Source organism: Prionailurus bengalensis, chromosome A2 (assembly GCF_016509475.1).
Source record: "Prionailurus bengalensis isolate Pbe53 chromosome A2, Fcat_Pben_1.1_paternal_pri, whole genome shotgun sequence".
In the NCBI taxonomy this organism is placed as follows: domain Eukaryota; kingdom Metazoa; phylum Chordata; class Mammalia; order Carnivora; family Felidae; genus Prionailurus; species Prionailurus bengalensis.
In genome coordinates this window covers 3,327,316-3,349,085 of record NC_057348.1, presented here as the reverse complement: position 1 = coordinate 3,349,085, position 21,770 = coordinate 3,327,316, and the positions used below count along the sequence as shown (strand labels likewise).

General features: G+C 63.7%; 3 protein-coding genes across 12 annotated transcripts in view; 2 read left to right on the top strand and 1 right to left on the bottom strand.

The window, feature by feature from the left end:
• The first annotated feature begins 328 nt into the window (after window positions 1-328).
• Window positions 329-7,640, top strand: PLIN5 (perilipin 5). Of its 2 annotated transcripts, none has more exons than XM_043586234.1 (8): window positions 329-398; window positions 1,170-1,245; window positions 1,739-1,934; window positions 2,515-2,597; window positions 3,112-3,292; window positions 4,521-4,720; window positions 6,114-6,230; window positions 6,489-7,640. In XM_043586234.1, the coding sequence occupies exons 2-8, from the start codon at window positions 1,171-1,173 to the stop codon at window positions 7,017-7,019; spliced, it is 1,383 nt and encodes a 460-aa protein (XP_043442169.1). In that variant the 5' UTR covers window positions 329-398; window position 1,170; the 3' UTR covers window positions 7,020-7,640. The 2 variants fall into 2 exon arrangements, with proteins under 2 accessions (XP_043442169.1, XP_043442168.1); XM_043586233.1 differs by having other exon boundaries at window positions 1,099-1,245.
• Window positions 7,641-10,376: 2,736 nt separating this feature from the next.
• PLIN4 (perilipin 4) lies at window positions 10,377-21,438 on the top strand. 7 transcript variants are annotated; one of them, XM_043586209.1, is made up of 10 exons: window positions 10,377-10,508; window positions 10,620-10,687; window positions 11,212-11,347; window positions 12,176-12,249; window positions 14,136-14,706; window positions 14,806-16,191; window positions 16,984-17,442; window positions 17,541-17,728; window positions 19,053-19,139; window positions 19,212-21,438. In XM_043586209.1, the coding sequence occupies exons 2-10, from the start codon at window positions 10,637-10,639 to the stop codon at window positions 19,542-19,544; spliced, it is 3,285 nt and encodes a 1,094-aa protein (XP_043442144.1). In that variant the 5' UTR covers window positions 10,377-10,508; window positions 10,620-10,636; the 3' UTR covers window positions 19,545-21,438. The 7 variants fall into 7 exon arrangements, with proteins under 7 accessions (XP_043442144.1, XP_043442148.1, XP_043442146.1 ...); XM_043586213.1 differs by having other exon boundaries at window positions 14,136-15,201; window positions 15,499-16,191; XM_043586211.1 differs by having other exon boundaries at window positions 14,136-15,564; window positions 15,763-16,191.
• Window positions 21,420-21,770, bottom strand: part of HDGFL2 (HDGF like 2) — a 20,644-nt gene continuing 20,293 nt past the window's right edge. For 2 of the 3 annotated variants that reach the window (XM_043586223.1, XM_043586225.1), the window contains exon 16: window positions 21,420-21,723. In XM_043586223.1, the coding sequence (XP_043442158.1) occupies window positions 21,621-21,723 (103 nt within the window). In that variant the 3' untranslated portion in view covers window positions 21,420-21,620. The remainder of the gene's footprint in view (window positions 21,724-21,770) is intronic. The other variant, XM_043586224.1, reaches the window with a different exon arrangement.

Sequence of the window (21,770 nt, the reverse complement as noted above, 5' to 3'; positions counted from 1 at the left end):
TTGAAGACTTGCCCAAAGTCACTCCTCAGCGACGGGGTGGGCGCTGTGATCGCCCTCCACCGTCTGCGTGGCAACGGCAGGGTGACGGGTGGCCAAACCTGGCCAACGGAAGTAGTCCAATCCTGGGGCCTCCAGCGTCGCCCAAGTTACCATGACAACCGCGGAGCGCCTGCGAGAACCCCAGGGAAGCGCCGGGAGGTGGGCGGGTGGGCTGGGTCGCTGGAGCCCCGCCCCCCGGGCCACGCCTCCACACGGCCTCTCCCCATTGGGCAGTAGGGAAGGCCCCACCCACCCCCTCCAAGAGGCTATAAGGCGGGCGGGGCCGGCGGTGGGCGGAGCCTGGAGCCCTAGTCGGGGGTCGGCGGCGGCGTCCGGGGGCTGTGGCTGCGCGCGCCCGGGTGAGTGCCACGTGGGGGCGTCCGGGAGGACCCCGCAGGTTGGGGGCTCCTGATCGGGTGGGCGGGAGAGGATCCAGCGGCGTGACAGGGGCGGGGGGTGAAGGGCTGGAGCAGGTGGCCGAGACCCTTGGCCCAGTTGGCTAAAGCTCAGGACCCAGTTGAGCGGCGACCAGGGCCCTGAGGGCACAGGGTGGGGAGAGGGGAAGAACTTCGAGCGAGCGGGGAGTCTCGGGTCGAACTCCCCACTCTGAGCCTGCTCAGATGTGTGGTCCTGGAAGCAGCATGGACCTCACCTCTGGGTGCCTCAGTTTCCCTGTCAATCCTTAGGTTTATTGGGATCCCGCAGCTACCACCTCCGCCCCTGCGGGGGGCTGCTTGTGCAGTTCTGTCCGGTGAGGGCGAGCTGGGGGGTGCGCAGGGGTAAGAGGGGCCTCTTCTCCTTTGCGGAAGAGGAAAGAGCTCAGAGAGGGGAAGGCACTTGCCCAAAGTCACACAGCAGGTAACGGCAGGATGTGAACCCCAGTCTTTCTCTCTCCAGAGCCCATGCTTTGAACCCCTGCAATGTCCCCACCTTGCCAGAGGCTCTCCGTGTGCACCCAGTGTGTGCAGAGCCCTGTGCATCCAGTGTCCGTGTCCCTCACGACGCTGCGAGGAAGGGTAGTATCATAACTCTGTTTTGAGGAAACGGAGGTTCCAGGAGGGAACAATACTTTGCCCAGTGGGACAGAGCCCAAGGCCTGGAAGGCCCTCTCACTCGGCCCTGCCCCCCAGGATGTCTGCAGCCGACATGTCAGAAGATGAGCCTGTGCGGCCCCCCAGAGACAGCCTGTGGGAGCAAGACAGGCAGGTGAGGGGCCGCCCCTCCCGAGGACAGGGCCACAGGGAGGGGTGGGGGGACCGTCCCTCCCGCGACAGTTTCGGGCCCGGGGCCCCCTCCCATGCCCATCCTTGCTGGACCTTGCGGGGGAGGGCTGCTGGCACACGCTACCCACCTCCCGGGGGGGGGGGGCGCGGCGAGGCCCGGGGCGGGGAGCATCTCTGCAGCCACACCCGGCTCCCCTCCCCCACCTCGGGGTCTCTGCCCGGGTCTGTCTCTGTGCCCACCGTCTCGGCACTCTCAACGGCAGCATGTCGGCTCCTTGAATCTCCCGGCTCTAGAAACCTCTAGAAACCCATTTTACAGATGGGGAGGCCGGAGCCCCAAGCGAAGCGTGCAGCCCCCCCACCCACCCGCTTGCTCCGCTCGCCCCTCAACCCGGCCCAGAGAGGGGCACTGGACCGAGGGGCGGCCGAGCTCCCCGCGCCCCCTCGGGCCCCTCTGATGCCACCCGTCCCCGCAGAACGTGGTGCAGCGCGTGGTGGCCCTGCCCCTGGTCAGGACCACGTGCACCGCCGTCTTGGAGGCTTACAGTGCCGCTAAGGACAGGCACCCGCTGCTGGGCTCCGCCTGCCGCCTGGCCGAGCACTGCGTGTGTGACCTGACCGCCCGTGCCCTGGACCACGCCCAGCCGCTCCTGAGCCACCTGCAGCCCCAGCGTGAGCACCCCCCCTCCCCGCCACCGCGCCCCTGGGTCCTGCCTTTGATCTCCTGGACCTCCACCCTTAGCTGTCTGCTTGTGGCCCCCTCATTCTGTGTCCTGACGCCCTCCCTCGTGGCCTGACGTTCCTCAGGTATCTCCCTGCCCATCTGCCTCTCTGTCCTTGCCTCTGCGTGTCCTGAGCCCCACATCCCCCCCCTCCCCGGACTCCTGTGATCAGCTGAGGGGTCCAACCTGACAGAGGGGTGGGGGGCACAAGACCCTTGGCCTCACGTCTGACCCAGGAAGGGGGTCACCTCCTCCGCTCGAGGCCTCCCCCGCCTCCTTCTCAGCCAGTGTGCGTGACCTTGAGCCTGCTCTCTGGGGCATCTGAGCCCGCCCTGGGCTGGGCGAGGAGTCACCTTGGTGCTGGCGGCAGCCGGGTGGCAGGGCTGAGGCGGGGAGGGAAGCGCAGGTGGGGCCCGGCCTGGTGACCCACCCACACCCTAAGGGTCCCCAGCCCCTCCCAGGGTGGCCCGGGCCTCCCTCTGCCTCCCCCTACGTGTCCCTCCCTCACTCCCTGACTCTCCCCCCTCCAGTGGCCTCCGTGAACAATCTCGCCTGCAGGGGTCTGGACAAGCTGGAAGAGAAGTTGCCCTTCCTCCAGCAACCTTCGGAGACGGTGCCGTGGGGACCCAGAGGGGGCTGGGGGTGGGAAGGAGCAGGGTAACCTCCTCCGGGACCGGACCGGTCGGGACTGCACCAGCCAGATTGAAATAATCACCACCCGGGGCGGGGGAGAGGGGAAAGGGGTGACAGGCATTGAGGGCACCTGTTGGGATGAGCACTGGGTGTTGTATGGAAGCCAATTTGACAATAAATTACATTTAAAAATAGAATAGAATAGAATAGAATAGAATAGAATAGAATAGAATAATGAAATTGAAAAAAAACCCCAAAGTAATGATAATAAACAGCACCCGAGTTTACTGAGCACTTAACATGTGCCAGGTGGTGCTGGTAACGCCTTCAATGACCCTGTAAGGGAGAACTTTTATTTCCTCCATGTTTTAGAGGGGAAACTGAGTCCCAGAGCCAGGAAGGGCCAGGGACCCTGGGCACCCAGCCCCAAGGAGCTGGGGGAAGGGAAGGGAAGGGAAGGGAGCCCAAACCTGGAAGGGGACCCCTCTCAGCAGGTGGTGACCTCGGCCAAGGACACGGTGGCCAGCAGTGTGACGGGCGTGGTGGGCCTGGCCCGGCAGAGCCGCCGCTGGAGTGTGGACCTGAAGCGCTCCGTGAGCCACGCCGTGGATGTCGTGCTGGGCAAGTCGGAGGAGCTGGTGGACCACTTCCTGCCCATGACCGAGGACGAGCTCGGTGAGCCCGGCTCGCGCCCACCCTGCCCCCGAATCTTCCTGCCCACTCCCCATCCCTAGAGGTTACGGATCAGAGAAGCCCGGGACTTGCCCAGGGCCACACAGCAGTTCAGGCTGGAGCCCAGGCCTGAGCCCCCCGGGCATTCCCACGGCCCCCCGCCCCACCCCCTACGAGAAAGCAGACCACGCAGACCCTAGGGCTGTACGGGGCTTACAGACTTGAGGGCCCCGGTCTCAAACTGGTGTCCCTTCCGATGGTCACACTGGCCTAAGCAGTGCCTTTAAAATGCTTTAGTGCATCGTGTGCATTTAACAATCAGATTTTGCCCTATAAATCCTGATTTGTGGCTGGTCCTCAAAAACTAAACACTTGGGCTGAACGGCATCTGCCCCTTTATACGGTTCCCGTAGCCCTGCCATTGTCACAGGGCTCCAGGCTGGCTCAGTCAGTGGAGCACGTGACTCTTGATCTTGGGTTTGTAAGTTCGAGCCACACGTTGGGGGTAGAGATTACTTTTAAAAAAAAGAAAAAATCTTAAAAAAGCAAAACAAAAAAACAGCATTCTCCAGCTTTCTACATCTTGTTTCTGACCCCAGAGACGATCTGACTTCTCTCAACCCCTGCTTTAGGGGGGCTAGAAGAACATGTCGATGCACTCCCTCCTCTGCAGAAAGGCTTTGAGGCATTTATGAGGCGCCTACTGTGTGCCAAGCGTTTGTAGTATACCCTTTTTTTTTTAGGATTTTTTAAAAGTTTATTTTGAGAGAGAGAGAGAGAGAACGGGGGAGGGGCAGAGAGAGGGAGAGAGAGAATCCCAGGCAGGCGCCTCACCATCAGCGCGGAGCCCGACGCGGGGCTCGAACTCACAAACCATGAGATCATGACCTGAGCCAAAGTCAAGAGTCGGACGCTTACGCAGCTGAGCCACCCAGCTCCCCATAGTATATTCTTAACAGACCGTTTCATAGAGGGGCTAAGAGTGTCTGGGTTGGAATCTCAGGTCTGCCTCTTGCAGACTGTGGGGCTTCATCGTCCGTTGCCTCAGTGTTCCTCATCTGTAAACGGGGCTAATAGCAGTGCCTACGTCATAGGGTTTGGGGAAATGAGTTGAGGTCCCTAAAGGAAAACTATAAATTTGGGAGCCCGCGGGCTCGTCAACGCACAAGGAGGGTGAGCAGACGTGGAGGGGGCGGCCACGCTGACCCCCATCCCCCGTCCTGTCCTCCAGCGGCCCTGGCAGCGGAGGCCGAGGGCCCGGAAGTGGGGTCCGTGGAGGAGCAGAGGAGACGACAGGGCTATTTTGTGCGCCTGGGCTCCCTGTCGGCACGGCTCCGCCACCTGGCATATGAACACTCTCTGGGGAAACTGAGGCAGAAGAAACACCACGCCCAGGACACGCTGGCCCAGCTGCAGGAGACACTGGAGTTGGTGAGATCCTTCTGTTCACTCCCTCCCCGTGATGCCGGCCGGTGGGCGTGGATCGAGTGCCAGCTGGGGACCTGGTCCTGAGCTGGTCTGACGGGGGAGGCCAAGCCGGGCTCAGCTGCCTCCAGCCCGGTGTGTTCAAGGCTGGGGCGGAGAGGGCACATGGGTCTGGGGAGGCTCAGGGGGGTCGAGGTTCGGCCTGGGGAGACAGGAAGGGGCTTCAGTGGCGGGAGAGCCAGTAGGAGCTGGAATTTATAGGTAAAGTAGTTCAGGAGAGAAAGAAAACACCCCTCCCCTGGCTTTCCTGCCACCAATCCCGATCCACCCCAGCTTTAGGTTCAAGTCTCTGCCCTCACTGTGTGTCCCTCCCTGCTCCAAAGGAACACGGAGCCCCCACTTTTTTTAAAAACTGTATTTATTTTGAGAGAGAGAAAACATGAGCAGGGGAGGGGAGGAGGGAGAGAGAGAATCCCAAGCAAGCTCTGCACGCTCAGCGCAGAGCCCCAGGCGGGGCTCGAACTCACAAACCGGGAGATCGTGACCTGAGCGGAAGTCAGAGCTTAATCCACGGAGCCACCCAAGGGCCCGCGGGAGCTCCCGCTTGGCTCAGCTTGATGACGTCAGACACCCCCAACCTGCTCCCGCATCTGAACCTCCATTCACCTGGGGGGGGTCAGGTCTCGACTTCCCGCCTGTCGCACCCACACCAGGCACCTCAGCCGGGATGCTGGCTCCGCCCACAGGTCCCCTTCCCCTTCCTCATCCCCAGGCCCAGCCCCCCAAGCGGCACCGGGTCCCCGAGCTCCCTCCGGGTCCCAGGCTGTCGTCCCCGCAGCGGCCACCAGAGGGCGCCGATGAGCGCCCGAGTGGGTTTCTATCCCTGAACACCATGTCCTCAAGGTCAGGTGTCAGAACGGGCTTCCTTTTTAAGGCTGAACGATACCCCAGAGTACAGATGGACCACAATTCCTGTCTTCTAATACCTGCCCCGTCCTGGGCACCGAAGGCACAGTGGCCCCTTCAGGACGCTCAAAGCGCAGTAGGGGAATGAAGGTCATGATGAAAAAACATACCAGGCGCTGGGGCATCTGCCCAGCCAGGAGGCAGGGAGGGAAGACTTCCGTCCGCTCGGAAACACTGGAATGAGCCAGGCAGGGGTGTGGGGCGGAGGGAGGAGTGCACCCAGCCCACCGGCCAGCGTGGCCGAAGTGAGTCTGAGCGACGGCGTCTGGCCAAGAGCAGAGGAGAGAACGGGCCGGTTGGCCAGGCTGGATCAGCAGGGGAAGGTTGCAGGGAAGAATGTTCTCTACATGGTTATCGAGACCAGATCCACGCTAGGGTCCTGGCTCCCCCAGCCCCCGGATCCTCAGCTCCACCCCCGCCCCTGTCCCCTCAGATCAACCTCATGCAGGGTGGGGCCACACCCACTGCCCCCGCCCGCCCTGGGAAGGTGCAGGAGCTCTGGGAGGACTGGAGCCAGCGCTCCCCAGAAAACGGCCGTCGCCGCAGCCAGGTAGGGTGGCGGCGAGAGGGTGGGCGAGGGGTGCGAGGGGGCGTTCTGGATCTATCCAGGGTGGCCGGGAGGGGGGGAGGGGTGGGGCCGGGCTCCAGCCGTCTCAAACCAAGGGCTGAGGTCAGCGGTTTGGAGTGTCCACGGGGAAGCTGGCCGGATGGTCCTACGGGGTGCCCTGTGGGGAAACTGAGGCAGGGCGCTGGTCCTGGGGGGGCGCGCGCCCGTCGGGGACGCTGAGGCCCCTCCCCTCCCCCGCAGGCAGAGCTGGAGACGCTGGTCCTGTCCCGGAGTCTGATGCGGGAGCTGCAGGGCACAATGGACGCGCTGGAGACCAGCGTGCGGGGTCTGCCCCCCAGCGCCCAGGAGAAGGTGGCCGAGGTGCGGCGCAGCGTGGACGCCCTGCAGTCCGCGTTCGCCGACGCCCGCTGCTTCGGCGATGTGCCGGCGGCCGCCCTGGCCGAGGGCCGGGGCAGCGTGGCCCGGGCCCACGCCTGCGTGGACGAGCTCCTGGAGCTGGTGGTGCAGGCCGTGCCGCTGCCCTGGCTGGTGGGGCCCTTCGCGCCCATCCTGGTGGAGCGGCCCGCGCCCCCGCCTGACTTGGAGGCTCTGGTGGACGAGGTCGTGGGGGGCCCTGACCCCCGCTGGGCTCACCTGGACTGGCCGGCCCAGCAGAGAGCCTGGGAAGCCGATCACGGGGACGGGCCAGCCCTCCCAGACGACACTTCCAAGGAGGAACCCACGCCCCCCAGCCGCGCCAAGCACACCCTGATGCCAGAGCTGGACTTCTGACCAGATGGGGCCACGGGGCAGCAGGCGCGGCCCTCGGGAGGTCGCCCTGCATCCTCCCCCCCACCACCACCCCGAGGTCCCTGCTGCCCCCTAGTGGCCATGCACGTGCACTAACAGGCCGCAAGGGGGAGGTCGCCCTGCCCCCCCCCCCCCCCCCCCCGGTCCCCGCTGCCCCCTAGTGGCCATGAATATGCACGAACGGACTGCGCGGTGGCCTTGGCCCAGGTGCGCGGTGGGGGTGGGGGGCTAAATTCAGACGCCTAGACCGGCTTCACTGGTCTCAGACGCTCCCCACTCTTTCCCTTGGACACAGGGGGACTGGAGCCCAATTCAGGTCTCATTTGCCCCAAGCTGGGTGCCTCTGTCTGTGGTCCCCGCCCCTGCACCCCCCAAAACAGCGGATCAAAACTCCCCAAAGAAACACAGTTTGCCCAGCGGCCGTCTGGGGGTTTGGAAAAGTAGGCACCCTCCCTCCAACCCCCAGCTTGTACATCCTGGACGGGGCGGGGTGGGGGGAGGGGGGAGTCCCTGAGAATATCCAGCTTCGTCCGCTGGGCCTACTGGATCCACTGATTTGCCCTTTGGGGTCCACGCTCCAGAATAAAGGTGCTTTGTGTTGTCCAAAGGCCTATGGCCTCCGTTCAGGTCGGGGTGGGTGTTGGTTCCAGGGTGCGGGGGGCCTCAGGCGTGTGGGGCCGCAAGGCCCAAGCCAGGGTTCAAGGTTTGAAAGGAGTGATACTCCTCCCCGGGCCTGCGGGGGCTCATCATGCTGCGATTCCTCCAGCCGCACTGGTCCGGATGGGGCAGACCAAGGTAGGGGAAGGGCCACAGGCCAGTCTCCTGGGGGCCCTCCTATCCTTTCACCGAATTCTCAGCCGCCCCCGAGACTCCCCTGTGGCCGGGTGGGGTGTTAGGAAACCACGGTCTGATGTGGTGAGGTCAGGGTGGCCCCTGGCTTCCCTAGGACCTGGCCCAGGGGCGGTTCTGGGAGGTTGGACCACTTCCCACCGGCCAGATTCGCTTCCCTGCCCCTGCGTAGAAACCTCCATGGCTCCCAGTCACCCTCAGACCAAATATCCAAACTCCTTTGCTGAGGCCGTGCCCTCCCACCCTCCCACCCGTCTCTCGGACTCGTCCATGTTGTAGCCCCAGCTCCAATGCCGCCGCCTCCAGGAAGCTCTCCCTCACTCCACCCCAGGGGCCTAGCTCTGACAGTTCACCTTCTTGGGACTCCAAGCCCCCTCCACCTGCACTTGGAGCCACAGGCAACCTTGCCTTCTCTTCCCCTGGTGAGGCTGGGGGCTCCCGGAGGGCCAGGCTAGGTGAGGATGGGCAGAGTGGCACCCAGGAAGGGCATTTTGGCAGAGGGAAGGGCTCAGGCAGAGGCACGGCAGTGGGGGAATCAGTCTGACAGGAACAGAGTGGGGAGAGAAAGATAATGGGTCGAGGTGAGTCTGGGAGTGGGTGGAGCAGTAGATAAGGTCCTGGGGTCGAGTCTCAGCCTTGCCTACGCCTGGGTGGGCAAGCTCCTTCCCTTGCTGAGCTGTGCCCGGCAGGGAGCAAACCAGATACGAATCCTGCCCTCGGGGACCCCACAATACAGTGGGAGAGACAGACGATAAACAAGAAACAGACGGAAATCGTCTTGGTGTTAGTAGGTGATGAAAAACATAACAGGGCTGAGGGATGGGGAGCGTGTGAGGGCAGGAGGAGGGGTGTATATTTTTTAACAGGGGACGAAGGGGCCAAGAAGACTTGTCTGAGGAGGTGAGATAGAAGCAAAGACCAAGGAGCGTTCCAGGCAGGGGGCACCACCGGTGCAAAGGTCCTGGGGCAGCAGCGGGCCGAGTGTGTTGGAGGAACCGTGAGGAGGCCCGTGTGTTTGCAGCAGAGTGAGTCAAGGGGAGAAAGGGAAGAGGGGAGGACAGGGAGGTGATGGGGGCCAGGGGCGGGAGGAGGACTCAGGTTTTCCCCCAGGGAGGGCAGAGGCTTGGAGGGCTGTGGGCAGAGGGGGGCGGTGTTTACGGGCACTTTGATGGTCTTTGCTGGGTTTCTCCGCCATCGTTGTGCCGCGGCGGCCCTGTGGGAAGGGGAGGGGCCCACCCAGGGGTTCCCGCCTCCCCTGCCACCTTTGGGAAGCGTTGGCTGGGAGGACAGAGTTTGGGGGACATCCGCCTTTTGTTCCCCAACTGTTTGGTAAACACGCGATTGCTCCAAGGAGATGACCTGGGGGTCATCGGGCTGTGTCTGAACCCTCCCTCCTCCCAGCTCAGCGCCCAGAACGGCCAACTGGGTCTCCACCAGCGTGCAGCTGGGGCCCCTGTCCCAGGGGCGGGCAGGGGGGAGACTTAGCTCGGGGACAGAGGTCACTTCTCTGCTGGCCTGTGCCCCTACCCACCGTCAGCCCACCCTGTACACAGGCTCTGGGTCTGGGTTTGAATCCTGTCCCTGCCACTTCCTGGCTCTGTGGTCTCCGGCCCAGGATGCCTCCTCCAGGAAGCCACCGTGGGTTGTCCCAAGCCCACCAGGCCGGCATCTCACTGCCAGGATCCCCCTGTTCTTTCGGCACTCTGTATCCATCCGCATTTTGGTCCTAATTTATCAAGGGAAGTCCCTCCCGGAGAGTGACGCATCCCCTCCCTGCTCAGGCGAGACCGGGCTCCTCTCTCCCCGCCCGGGCGATGCGAAGCTCACGTTTGTTGAGTCCCTGCTCGGTACCCGCCACTGGGGCAAACAGGTCCCATGCTTGACCACATTTCACACTCGGAACTATCCTATGAGCTGGCCCATCCAGCCAAACGTCCCTTACAGGCTGACCGTGTGCCAGGTACATTTCTGCCGCAGGAGACGTAGCTCGGAGTGAAACAGGCCTGAGGGAGGGGAGCTGTGCATTGTGGGGAAGGGCTCGCCGGGTAGCGAGAACAGCATGTGCAAAGGTCCCGGGGCAGCACCATGCCTGGCGTGCTGGAGGAACCGTGAGGAGTCCCGCGTGGCTGGAGGAGAGCGGGCGAGGGGGAGAGAGCTGGAGGAGGGGAGGGCAGGCAGAAAGCAGGACCCCGCGGGCCACGGGGAGGGCGTCTGGGAGAGGAACCTGAGGCCGGTGGATGGTAACTGGCCAAGGGGTCGCGGCAGAGCAGAGCTCTGAAGTGTACTTCGTGGGTGGAAACCGGAGGCCGAGACAGCATGTGGGCAGTGCCTTGGGGGCAGGGGATGGTCCGCAAATCCCTCGGCCTTGCCCGGGGTGGGGGGGCGTGCCGTGGGCAGAGGCCGCCCGGTGCGGATAGCAGGGGAAAGGTCCTGGGCCCGGGGCCCACGCTGGGCTGGGCAGGCTGCACGTGACCGCCCAAGGCCCTCCCCCGGCCCGCTGGCCGTCTGCCTCTGCCGGCCGGGCCCGGGCCTGCCCCAGACCCTATAAGGCCTGGTAGCCGAGAGCAGAGCCAGCCCCCAGCTGCACCGCCTGTGGCTCTGAGGGACCCTCACGCACCCCAGGTGAGCAACGCCAGGGTGAGGCTGGGCCGGAGGGGTGTGGCCGGCGCGGGAGGGGTGCGGCAGGAGGCCCGGGAGCCCCCCGATTCACACACCCTCTCCGCCCCTTTCCAGCTGCTCAGCATATTACCATGTCTGCCCAAGATGAAGGAGGCCGGGATCCTCCCAAACCCAAGGGCAAGGTGAGGGGAGGTGCGGTGGGGGAGATCCCTGCCAGGACCTGGGGACCCCCCGGAACCTTGGGAAGGTGACCTTCACGGTACCGGGGTCCGGAGGGCCTGGGAAGGGTGGGGTGGGAAGGCTCTGCGAGCCATGGTACCAACTGTCCCCTCCGGTCCCAAGCTGAAGGGTGGGGGGAGCGGGGGGGACACAAGCAACCCTCAGCTCCTTCTCTACCCATGTGATCTGGAAACAGCCATGGCCCCTCTCTGGGCCTCAGTTTCCCCACCCGTGAAATGGGGGGGCCGTGGAGGGAAAAGACCTCTGGAGACCCGGAGGATGAACTTTTCCTCTGTCTACAGGAGGCAGGCCGACTCTGCCCGTGGCCCAGGCAAAGAAACTGAGACTCAGAGAGGCTAAGACACCCTCCTGGGGTCTACCCAGGATGAAGGGCCCGAGGGGATGCAGGAACCCAGTGCTGTCCAAGGCATTCCCCCCACCCTGCCAGAGCCTGGCCCTGCTAACGCTTCCCCCCTGCCCCGTGTAGACCCTGGGAAGTTTCTTGGGGTCCCTGCCTGGCTTCAGTTCTGCCCGGAACCTCGTGGCCAGCGCCCACAGTTCTGCGAGAGAGGTCCGGCCGGTCGCCGACCCTGCGGGTGCGTCCCCGCAGCCCCAGGCTCAGGGTGAGTGGACATCTCCGTGGGGGGGGCGGCTCTAGAGGCGGGTCCCGGGAATAAACATCCCCGAGCAGGGACTTTTGATCATTTGTGGGGGGAGTGGGGGTTCACACGTGCCGGCATCACCTCAACAGACACTCCAGGCTGGCGTGCCCAGGTGGCACCAGATGGGGGAAACTGAGGCCTAAATAGGGCAGCAACAGCGAGGGTGTGGACACAGCCTGTCTCTCAACCCCTCCCCTGCATCCCACCCCATTTCTGATGCACCAGGGACTGGGTGCTCCCCGTGTCTGAGCTCACTGAAGGTTTCCACCCTGGTTCCCAGCAAAGGGGGCTGGCTTCCCTGGGGTCACATAGCCTTGGCGGCAGGGGCTGGGGGGGAGGGAGCGGGGGACTCTCTATCCTCCATTTGCTCAGCGGGGCTGATGCAGGGGAGCGTGGGCCGGGCCTCGACGCTCGCTCGCTCACTCTGCGCCCAGCGCCCCAGGGCAGTGACTCCTGCCCCACATACCCAGGCCAGACAGGCAGCTGCGGCTGGGGCGGGGCCCTTAATACCCTTCCTCGGGTCCCCTCCGGGGTGAGTGTCCAGCGCCCGGGACCCGGGCGTAGAAAACTCCAGAGAACTCCCGTACCAGCAGCCCAAAGCCCCAGGGCTCCAGGGGAGCCTCCGGCAGGGCTCAGTCACTGGTTGTCGATGTCACCTCCTGCTGTCCCTGGCAGGGCGGCTGGGACATTCCTGACCTTTCAGGCTGTGCCCACCAATTACGCAACGGGCCCCGGGCCCGTTGGCTGATGCCAGCCCACGTCCCTCACCCTTCCTGGTTGCCTGACCAGCTCCTGTGCCCACAGCAGCCACCAACCTGGAGCAGACGGCCGGCGGGGAGAAGCAGCCGCCGCCTTCAGAGAAGGTGAGAGGGGCTGGTGGACCTGAGGCCTGATGGCCTCCGCCTCCTTCTGGGGGAGGTTTTGGTTCCTGCCTTCTGAGGGGGTTGTCGTAGGCCAAGGGGAGGGCAGACACCCCAGTGCGTCCTGCTGTGGGATTCCAGGCCTAGTCTCCCCTCTGGGCTTCCGTGTCCACCTCTGCAAAATGTGTGCAATGCTGACCACCGCCCCCCTGCCCGGCGCGGCAAGGCTGCGCACGGCCTCCCGCTCTAGCAATAAGGGGCCGGAAACACTGGCACCTCAGCGCACGCCAGGCTTGGGGCTGCGTGCTTTCTGTGTGCTGCTTACTGGTGAACCTGCCCCGCGAGGAAGGGAGCGAGAGTACCCCACATGACAGCCAAAAAGCACAGAGAAGCCGAGCCGCTTGCTGAAGGTCACACAGCCAGGCGCGGCTAGGGAACCTTCCTGCACCTTCCATCCATCTCAGATGAACGGGGCTCTCCCCTCGCTATCACGTCCCCAAGGCTGGGCCAGACGGAGTGACTGATGCCCGACCGCTAAGGGCCACAGCAGGGCGCCACAGCCCTGTTAGGACTGCTTCACCGGGCACGCCTAAGCGCCCATCCTGGAGTCTTTTTTATTTTTCTTTAAAGTTTACTTATTTACGTTGAGAGAGAGCGCGAGTGAGAGTGGGGGAAGGGCAGAGAGAGAGGGAGAGAGAGAGAATCCCAAGCGGGCTCCGCACCGTCAGTGCCGATCCCGATTCGGGGCTCGAAATCGCGAACTGCGAAATCGTGACCTGAGCCGAAGTCGGACCCTTCACGGACTGGGCCACCCAGGCGCCACCCGCCCACCCCACCCCCCGCCCCCCTGCAGTCTTCACTCCCCTCTGCCCTCAGCTCAAGGAACGAGGAACACCAGTGGCCCTTCTGGCCCAGATTACAACAGACCCGGGACAGCCAAGGCCACACCCTGTTCCCTCCCCGTCTTAGTCTCAGTCTCCTGCAAAGTGCTTCAGGCACCTTGACTCCCTTCCTCCCCAATCCTTGAAGGAGGCGTTGTGTTAGTCACCGGGCTTCAGCCAAAAAGCTCAGAGGGGATGTGTCTTGCCTGAGGTCACACAGCGGGGGGCTAGGGAGGGGGCGGAGGGCTGAGATTCGAACTCAGGTCTCTGCAGGCACACAGCCCAAGTGCCCCCTTGAAACGAGGCAGGGTAGCAGGTGGGCAGAGGTAAGAACAAAATTTCGGGGCTCCCTCCATCTCAGCATCGTGGCCGTTTGCGGCCAGATCCCTCCTGGTTGTGGCGCGTCCTGGGCACTGCGGGGGGGGGGATTGCACGGCATCCCTGTGCCCTGCTCGCTCGACGCCTGGGGCACCCTGTCCCCGAGTCGTGGCGACCACAGATGTCCGCAGACGCCACCCAGGGTCCCCCGGAGGGTAGAATCACCCCGGTTAAGAAGCTCTGGATTAAAAACAGCACGCTTGTGGTTGAAAGCGAGTGGTGGCGACTCAGGCCACCACAACCCTTTGTTAGTTTGACCAGATGAGAGAAACTGCCCTTTGAAGAGTAGGCAAGACGAACCAACTATGTCACCCAGCACCCGGCACTGAGCCCAAGGCCAGGGGACTTTGGCAGAGGTTCTGGAGGTGTGGGGACCGGCCGCTGGCGGTGGGGATCTATTCAATCAGGGGCGCTGCCCAGCGCTGTGACAGAGCTCGCGAAGGCCAGGCCCTGGAAGGCCATGGCTGGATGACAGTGTGAGAGCAGAGTAGGTACAGGTGGGAGGCGACGGGCAGACTCTCTGGGTGACGGTCCTTCGCCCTAATGCACGCGAGGGACCAGGCTGGCTGAAGTCTGGGGTGCGGAGCGCCTCGGGCTCTCCTCTTGACCACGCGTGTCCTTTCTTACCAGATGACCTCTGGGGCAAAGGACCTGGTGAGCTCCAAGATGAGTAAGACCAAGGACACCATCTCCTCCGGGATGGCCAGCGTGGTGGACACAGCTAAAGGTGTGATGCACGGAGGCCTGGGCATGACCCGGTCTGCCCTCTCAGGTGCCAAGGAGACTGTGGCCAGTGGCGTCACAGGGGCAGTGGGTGTGGCTAAGGGCACGGTCCAGACCGGCCTGGACACTTCGAAGACCGTCCTGACAGGCACCAAGGACACCGTGTGCAGTGGGGTGACTGGAGCCATGAATGTGGCCAAAGGGGCTGTCCAGACCGGCCTGGACACTTCAAAGACCGTCCTGACGGGCACCAAGGACACCCTATCTACTGGGCTCACAGGCGCACTGGGCGTGGCCAAGGGCACCGTCCAGACCGGCCTGGACACCACCAAGAATATTGTCACAGGCACCAAAGACACCGTGTCCGCTGGGGTGACAGGGGCAGTGACCATGGCCAAGGGCACCGTCCAGACCGGCCTGGACACTTCAAAGACCATCCTGATGGGTACCAAGGACACTGTGTCCACGGGGCTCTCAGGGGCAGTGAACATGGCCAAGGGCACCGTCCAGACCGGCCTGGACACCACCAGGAATATTGTCACAGGCACCAAAGACACCGTGTCCACGGGACTCTCAGGGGCAATGAACGTGGCCAAGGGCACCGTCCAGACTGGCCTGGACACCACCAAGGCTGTCCTGACAGGCACCAAGGACACTGTGTGCAGTGGGATGACTGGAGCCATGAATGTGGCCAAAGGGGCTGTCCAGACCGGCCTGGACACTTCAAAGACCGTCCTGATGGGCACCAAGGACACCCTATCTACTGGGCTCACAGGCGCACTGGGCATGGCCAAGGGCACGGTCCAGACCGGCCTGGACACCACCAAGAATATTGTCACAGGAACCAAAGACACCGTGTCCGCTGGGGTGACAGGGGCAGTGACCATGGCCAAGGGCACCATCCAGACCGGCCTGGACACTTCAAAGACCGTCCTGACGGGCACCAAGGACACCCTATCTACTGGGCTCACAGGCGCACTGGGCATGGCCAAGGGCACGGTCCAGACCGGCCTGGACACCACCAAGAATATTGTCACAGGCACCAAAGACACCGTGTCCGCTGGGGTGACAGGGGCAGTGACCATGGCCAAGGGCACTGTCCAGACCGGCCTGGACACTTCAAAGACTGTCCTGACGGGCACCAAGGACACCGTGTGCAGTGGGGTGACTGGAGCCATGAATGTGGCCAAAGGGGCTGTCCAGACCGGCCTGGACACTTCAAAGACCGTCCTGACGGGCACCAAGGACACCCTATCTACTGGGCTCACAGGTGCACTGGGCATGGCCAAGGGCACGGTCCAGACCGGCCTGGACACTTCAAAGACCGTCCTGACGGGCACCAAGGACACCGTGTGCAGTGGGGTGACTGGAGCCATGAATGTGGCCAAAGGGGCTGTCCAGACCGGCCTGGACACTTCAAAGACCGTCCTGACGGGCACCAAGGACACCCTATCTACTGGGCTCACAGGTGCACTGGGCATGGCCAAGGGCACCGTCCAGACCGGCCTGGACACCACCAGGAATATTGTCACAGGCACCAAAGACACCGTGTCCACGGGGCTCTCAGGGGCAATGAACGTGGCCAAGGGCACCGTCCAGACTGGCCTAGACACCACCAAGGCTGTCCTGACGGGCACCAAGGACACCGTGTGCAGTGGGGTGACTGGAGCCATGAATGTGGCCAAAGGGGCTGTCCAGACCGGCCTGGACACTTCAAAGACCATCCTGACGGGCACCAAGGACACCCTATCTACTGGGCTCACAGGCGCACTGGGCATGGCCAAGGGCACGGTCCAGACCGGCCTGGACACCACCAAGAATATTGTCACAGGCACCAAAGACACCGTGTCCGCTGGGGTGACAGGGGCAGTGACCATGGCCAAGGGCACCGTCCAGACCGGCCTGGACACTTCAAAGACCGTCCTGACGGGCACCAAGGACACCCTATCTACTGGGCTCACAGGTGCACTGGGCATGGCCAAGGGCACGGTCCAGACCGGCCTGGACACTTCAAAGACCGTCCTGACAGGCACCAAGGACACCGTGTGCAGTGGGGTGACTGGAGCCATGAATGTGGCCAAAGGGGCTGTCCAGACCGGCCTGGACACTTCAAAGACCGTCCTGACGGGCACCAAGGACACCCTATCTACTGGGCTCACAGGCGCACTGGGCATGGCCAAGGGCACGGTCCAGACCGGCCTGGACACCACCAAGAATATTGTCACAGGCACCAAAGACACCGTGTCCGCTGGGGTGACAGGGGCAGTGACCATGGCCAAGGGCACCGTCCAGACCGGCCTGGATACCACCAAGAATATTGTCACAGGCACCAAGGACACCCTATCTACTGGGCTCACAGGTGCACTGGGCATGGCCAAGGGCACCGTCCAGACCAGCCTGGAAACCACCAAGAATATTGTCACAGGCACCAAAGACACCGTGTCCGCTGGGGTGACAGGGGCAGTGAACATGGCCAAGGGCACTGTCCAGACCGGCCTGGACACTTCAAAGACCGTCCTGACGGGCACCAAGGACACCCTATCTACTGGGCTCACAGGCGCACTGGGCGTGGCCAAGGGCACCGTCCAGACCGGCCTGGAAACCACCAAGAATATTGTCACAGGCACCAAAGACACCGTGTCCGCTGGGGTGACAGGGGCAGTGAACATGGCCAAGGGCACTGTCCAGACCAGCCTGGACACTTCAAAGACCGTCCTGACGGGCACCAAGGACACCCTATCTACTGGGCTCACAGGCGCACTGGGCGTGGCCAAGGGCACCGTCCAGACCGGCCTGGACATCACCAAGAATATTGTCACAGGCACCAAAGACACAGTGTCCGCTGGGGTGACAGGGGCAGGGAACGTGGCCAAGGGAGCAGTGCAGACTGGTCTCGGCACCATTCAGAACTGGTTACCTGGCACCCGGGACCCTGCGTGGGGCGGACTCACCAGCTCCAGTGCCCCCCGCAAAGGAGGGGAAGCTCTGTCCCCCGGAGTATCCAGCGCCCCGGACACACTTGGTGCAGGCCTGGACCTTGTCCGGGAAGCCACCGCTGAAGCAACACGTCCCCAGGGGGCCACCCTGGGCAGGGAGGATGCGGGGCACGTGGCCACCGCGCGCGGCCATGAAGGACCCACGAGCTTCGCGACACTCCGGGACGAGCTGAAGGAGCTGGGGGATGTCTTCCAGCCCCTGGATGCCGAGGAGCAAGGTAAGAACGGCATGGCCGGCCCACCTCCCACGGGGCTGGACTTCTGTAAAACCCAAGCCCGGGGCCTCTCGGATCCAGTGATGCCCTCTTCCCTGCAGCCCAGCTTGCCGCCTCCGAGCCTGAGCCAAGGGTGCTCACGGCCGACCAGCGCAGCTACTTTGTGCGTCTGGGCGACCTGGCCCCCGGCTTCCGCCAGCGGGCTTTTGAGCACGCCCTGAGCCACCTGCAACACGGCCAGTTCCAGGCCAGGGCCGCGCTGGCCCAGCTGGAGGACGCCTTCAAGCTGGTAAGAGCCTTCCCCTCCCCACGCTCCCCCATCCACGTGTGGTGACCCGACGGGCATCTACTGAGCCCCACGGAGGCTTCTCGTGTCGGCTCCTGCTCTGCGCCAGAGGCGGAGCTGAGCCCAGTCCAGCGGCAGCCCCCTGTGGCCAGTGCAGACGGCGAGGGTCCCCCAGCTCTGAGGACCTCCCGGTCTCCAAGGTCATGGCTCTTAGATGTTTAGATACACATGCAGTGAAGAACTCAGCAATGCTGCCTGAATCCAGATCCCCAGGCTACACCCACACAACGGTGATTCAGTCGGCGCCCCACAGTCTCTCGTGGGCCACAGCACGAAGACCGTGGGTCCGATCCAGCGGGATCTCCACGGGAGTGAACAGGCCCCTGGGACACTGGGCCGTGTCTGGGGACATCTGTGGCTGTCACAACTGCAGGACATGGTGCTCCTGGCCTTGAGTGGGTGGGGTCAGGGATGCTGCTCAGCCCCCCACCCCCACCCCCAGTGCCCAGGACACCAATAGTACAGCACACAGAATGATCCAGAACCAGTGCCACTGTTAGCAGTGCCGCGGAGGGGAAAGCCAGGGTCAATTATGGGGGAAAAATAACAAGTAAAGCCGTGCTCACCCCAGACACCAGAATGCATCTCCAAGCGGTTAGACGGCACCACCCAGGGTGACCTCAAGGTCTGTAAGTCACTGCCCTGTGTGTGCAGCCTCCCACGACCTCAGCAGGTGAGAGGTGGTCAACATAATGTAAAGGCTCCTGGGGGCCAGTGGAACCCCTTAACCTAGGAAGTGTCCCCTGGGGGGGTGATTCTGTTCCCAGGGACACTTGGCAATCTGTGGGGATGTCTGTGGTTGTCACAACCGGGGCGGGGGGGGGGGGGGACTCCTGGCATGGAGGAGGTGGGGACCAGGGATGCCCCCCAGCAACCCCCCCGGCACCCAGGACTGAGGAGTGGCCTGACCCCACCTAGGTTTTTCTAGGGGGTCCCTAGCTGCTGATGGGAGAACGGGCTGGACCCGGGAGATTCCTGCAAAACTCCCAGCACGTGATGGACAGTGGGGCCTCTGGGGTGGCTTCCATGGCAGCAAGAGGCACCCGGTTCAGAATGCGCCTCCGAAGCAGGGATGTGGGACACGAGAGAGGGGGACTCTGTAAGGCACCTCAGAGACCTTTTAATTCGTTTCTTATTAAAGGATTTTATTTTTTTGTGGCTTTTCCACCATGCCCAGGAAAGGTCTAGACGTGAGGCTCCAGGGCCAGACCCAAACGTCCCCAGGGGACCAGCTGCAATTTCTCCGCTGGCGTCTCTTTCTTTCTAGATTCAGAAGGCCGAGCGGGCTCCAGAGGGCCAGTCACCTCCAGACCAGGGTCCGAGCAGCAGAGAGGAGGAAGGCGCTACCCAAGAGGTGCGTAACCAAACGCTGAGGCTCCCGCTCTTCTCCCTCCGCCCCTGCTTACCTCGCTCCCCACTCCCGCAGGTGCCGGACTCCGGGGCCCTGTCCAGGGCCTGCAGCCTCATCCAGCAGCTCCACGTGGCCTACAGCTCCCTGGCCTCCGGCCTCCAGGGCCTCCCCGAGGAGCTCCAGCAGCGTGTCGGGCGAGCGCGGCACAGCCTGTGTGAGCTCTACGGCCTGGTCTCCTCGGCCAGCTCGGTCCAGCAGCTGCCGGCAGAGCGCCTGGCGCGGAGCCACGAGGGCGTGGGCCGGGCCTGGCAAGAGCTGGAGCAGGTGCTGGACAGCGTGCAGCACGGCCCGCCGCTCTGCTGGCTGGTGGGGCCCTTCGCCCTGCCGCCCGGCGGGCAGCAGGTGTAGGCCGCTCCCGGCCCACGGGGGCCCTCTGCGGGGCTTCCTCCCCGGCCCCAAACCGGCTCCCCCTCCCCGAAGGTCTGGACCCTGTGCTGCCTCGCCCCAGCGGGGGCACCAAGGACCGTGAGCTCAGCAGCACCACGCACCCGGCTCTAGGCCTGCCCGCACCGTCTACCCCTTCTCCTCCGGGTCTGGGGGCCCAGGGTTGCTAAGACCGCTGACGGAGGGTGTTTGCCTGAGGATCTCAAGCAAGCACTCCTGTTAAGAAAGAGAAACGGACACGTGCCTAAGTCTAGAAGGTTCCGTCCAGTTCTCTTGCTCCTCCCTCCTGGGCTTCCGGCTCTATCCTCGCTCTAGAAGCATACGCCCTCAGCAAACCATGTTCCGTTGCGGCCGAATGTACCAGAAGGCCACTGTCACCCCGAGGCAGGCTCCTTCCACCTCTGCCAACGCTCAGTGTGGCCAGGGGGCTCTGTGAGGGTCAAGCTGCGGCAGCCAGCAGCCATGGCTATGCCCCGGGCCGGCTGGAGGACTGGACGGGCCGCTTCCCACCTGGGCCTACCCAGAGCTGATGCTCTGTGGCCCTCCAAGCACCTGGGCTGAGGCCTCTGAGGAAGGACCAGCAGAGCTTCCCCGCATGGGACGGGGCCCTGGGACGGTGGGGGCGGGTATGTGACCGCAGGTGCTCAGCACGTTCAGGTAGGCCCCACACTTGGTCGAGGCTGGAGAACAGCTGTGATGCAGCACCCCATCCTTCCGGGCCACACTTCCCCAAATGCCCAGGGCAGCCACACCGGGGTGGCACATGGGGATACAGGACGCCAGGCGCGCTCTCCCTGGGCCTCACCTGTCCTCCGGCCGGGGGGACCCTTGCCAAGGAAGACCCCGCTTCCCAGAACCCGCATCCCACCCTCGACCCCCCCGGTCAGGGCCCAGGACCATAGCCCCTTCTCACACACGCTGCGGTGCTCTGAGCCCAGGACGCGACACCAGCCTTCCCCCAAAGGGTCGCCAGGCTCCTGGGCGCTGGCCACGTGAGACACGGAGAACGGGTCAGGAAGCCCCTCGGGCCCGTCCTTCCTTGGTGTCCCTCACGCACTGTCATCGCAGGAAGAGATGCTGGACACAGTCATTCACACAAGCTGAGCACAGTAGCTGGAGCTCCAGTCCAGCCAAACCAAATGAGGGGCGCCAGGCTCAGGAAGTCCCAGGCTGACCACGGCCTCGGTGGGAACGGAGGCTCCTGGCCAGGGCAGGGTAAGTCACATACAGTGGACACCACTGTTTAGCCAGCAACTGCCCAGTGCGGGGGTCTGTCTGAATCCGCGTGATGGCCCCGTGAGCCTGGGATCCTTACACAGGTGAGGAATGAGAAGCCCGGGGTGGGAGTGCCACTCATCCAAGGTCACAGAGCAAGTCCTGCCCCCAGTGCTCACACCCTTGGAACATCAAGGACACTGGCCCGCCCACAGCAGCTCCCAAGCCTGAATGGCTCGAATGCCCCGAGCTACTGCTTCTGGGGACCCTGAATCTTGCCTCGGGGGTCCCAGAGCCACCTGCAGCCTGGCTGGGAACAGAGAAGCACGGTCTCTACCCTCCGGGCCCAGGCCCGCCCGCTGGGTCCCTGCTCCCGCCTGGGTGCTGGGCGGCCGCACGCAGGAGGGTCAGACCACAGCCTCCACTCGAACCCCTGTTACTTCTATAAAGACCCACCCCCCACCCCCACTCTCCCTCACCGTCAGCCCTGCAGGGCCAGGCCAGGCAGGGGCACCTTCGCAACCAAGTTCACGTTCGCTGTGAATGCTACGGCTTAAATCCTTCGTCCCTGGACGGGTCCTGGACAGCTGCCCCAGCAACACTAGACAACCAAGTCAATAAAAGTGACTTTCATTAAAAAAACCCTTTATAGTCATTTCATGTTGGTTGGAAATCACAGAAGTTAGGCAGAAAAACAACCCAGGGGACAGATACAAAGGGACAGCACAGCGCTTCCCCAGCAGGTCTCTGCTCCGTGGGTGGTGGGCGGGGGCCGGGGCAGGCCTGGGGCATCTCCGTGCGACGGGTGGGCCTGGCCGCCGGGGCTCAGCTGTCCTCCTCGTCCAGGGACTCTGAGGTTATCCGCACCCTCGAGCGCTCCTGCCGCTCCTTCCCGGGCGCGTCCAGCTCGGGGGCCTCCTGCGCGCTGCTGGTGGGGACACAGCATGGGTGCGGGTGAGCACGTGGCCCCCCACC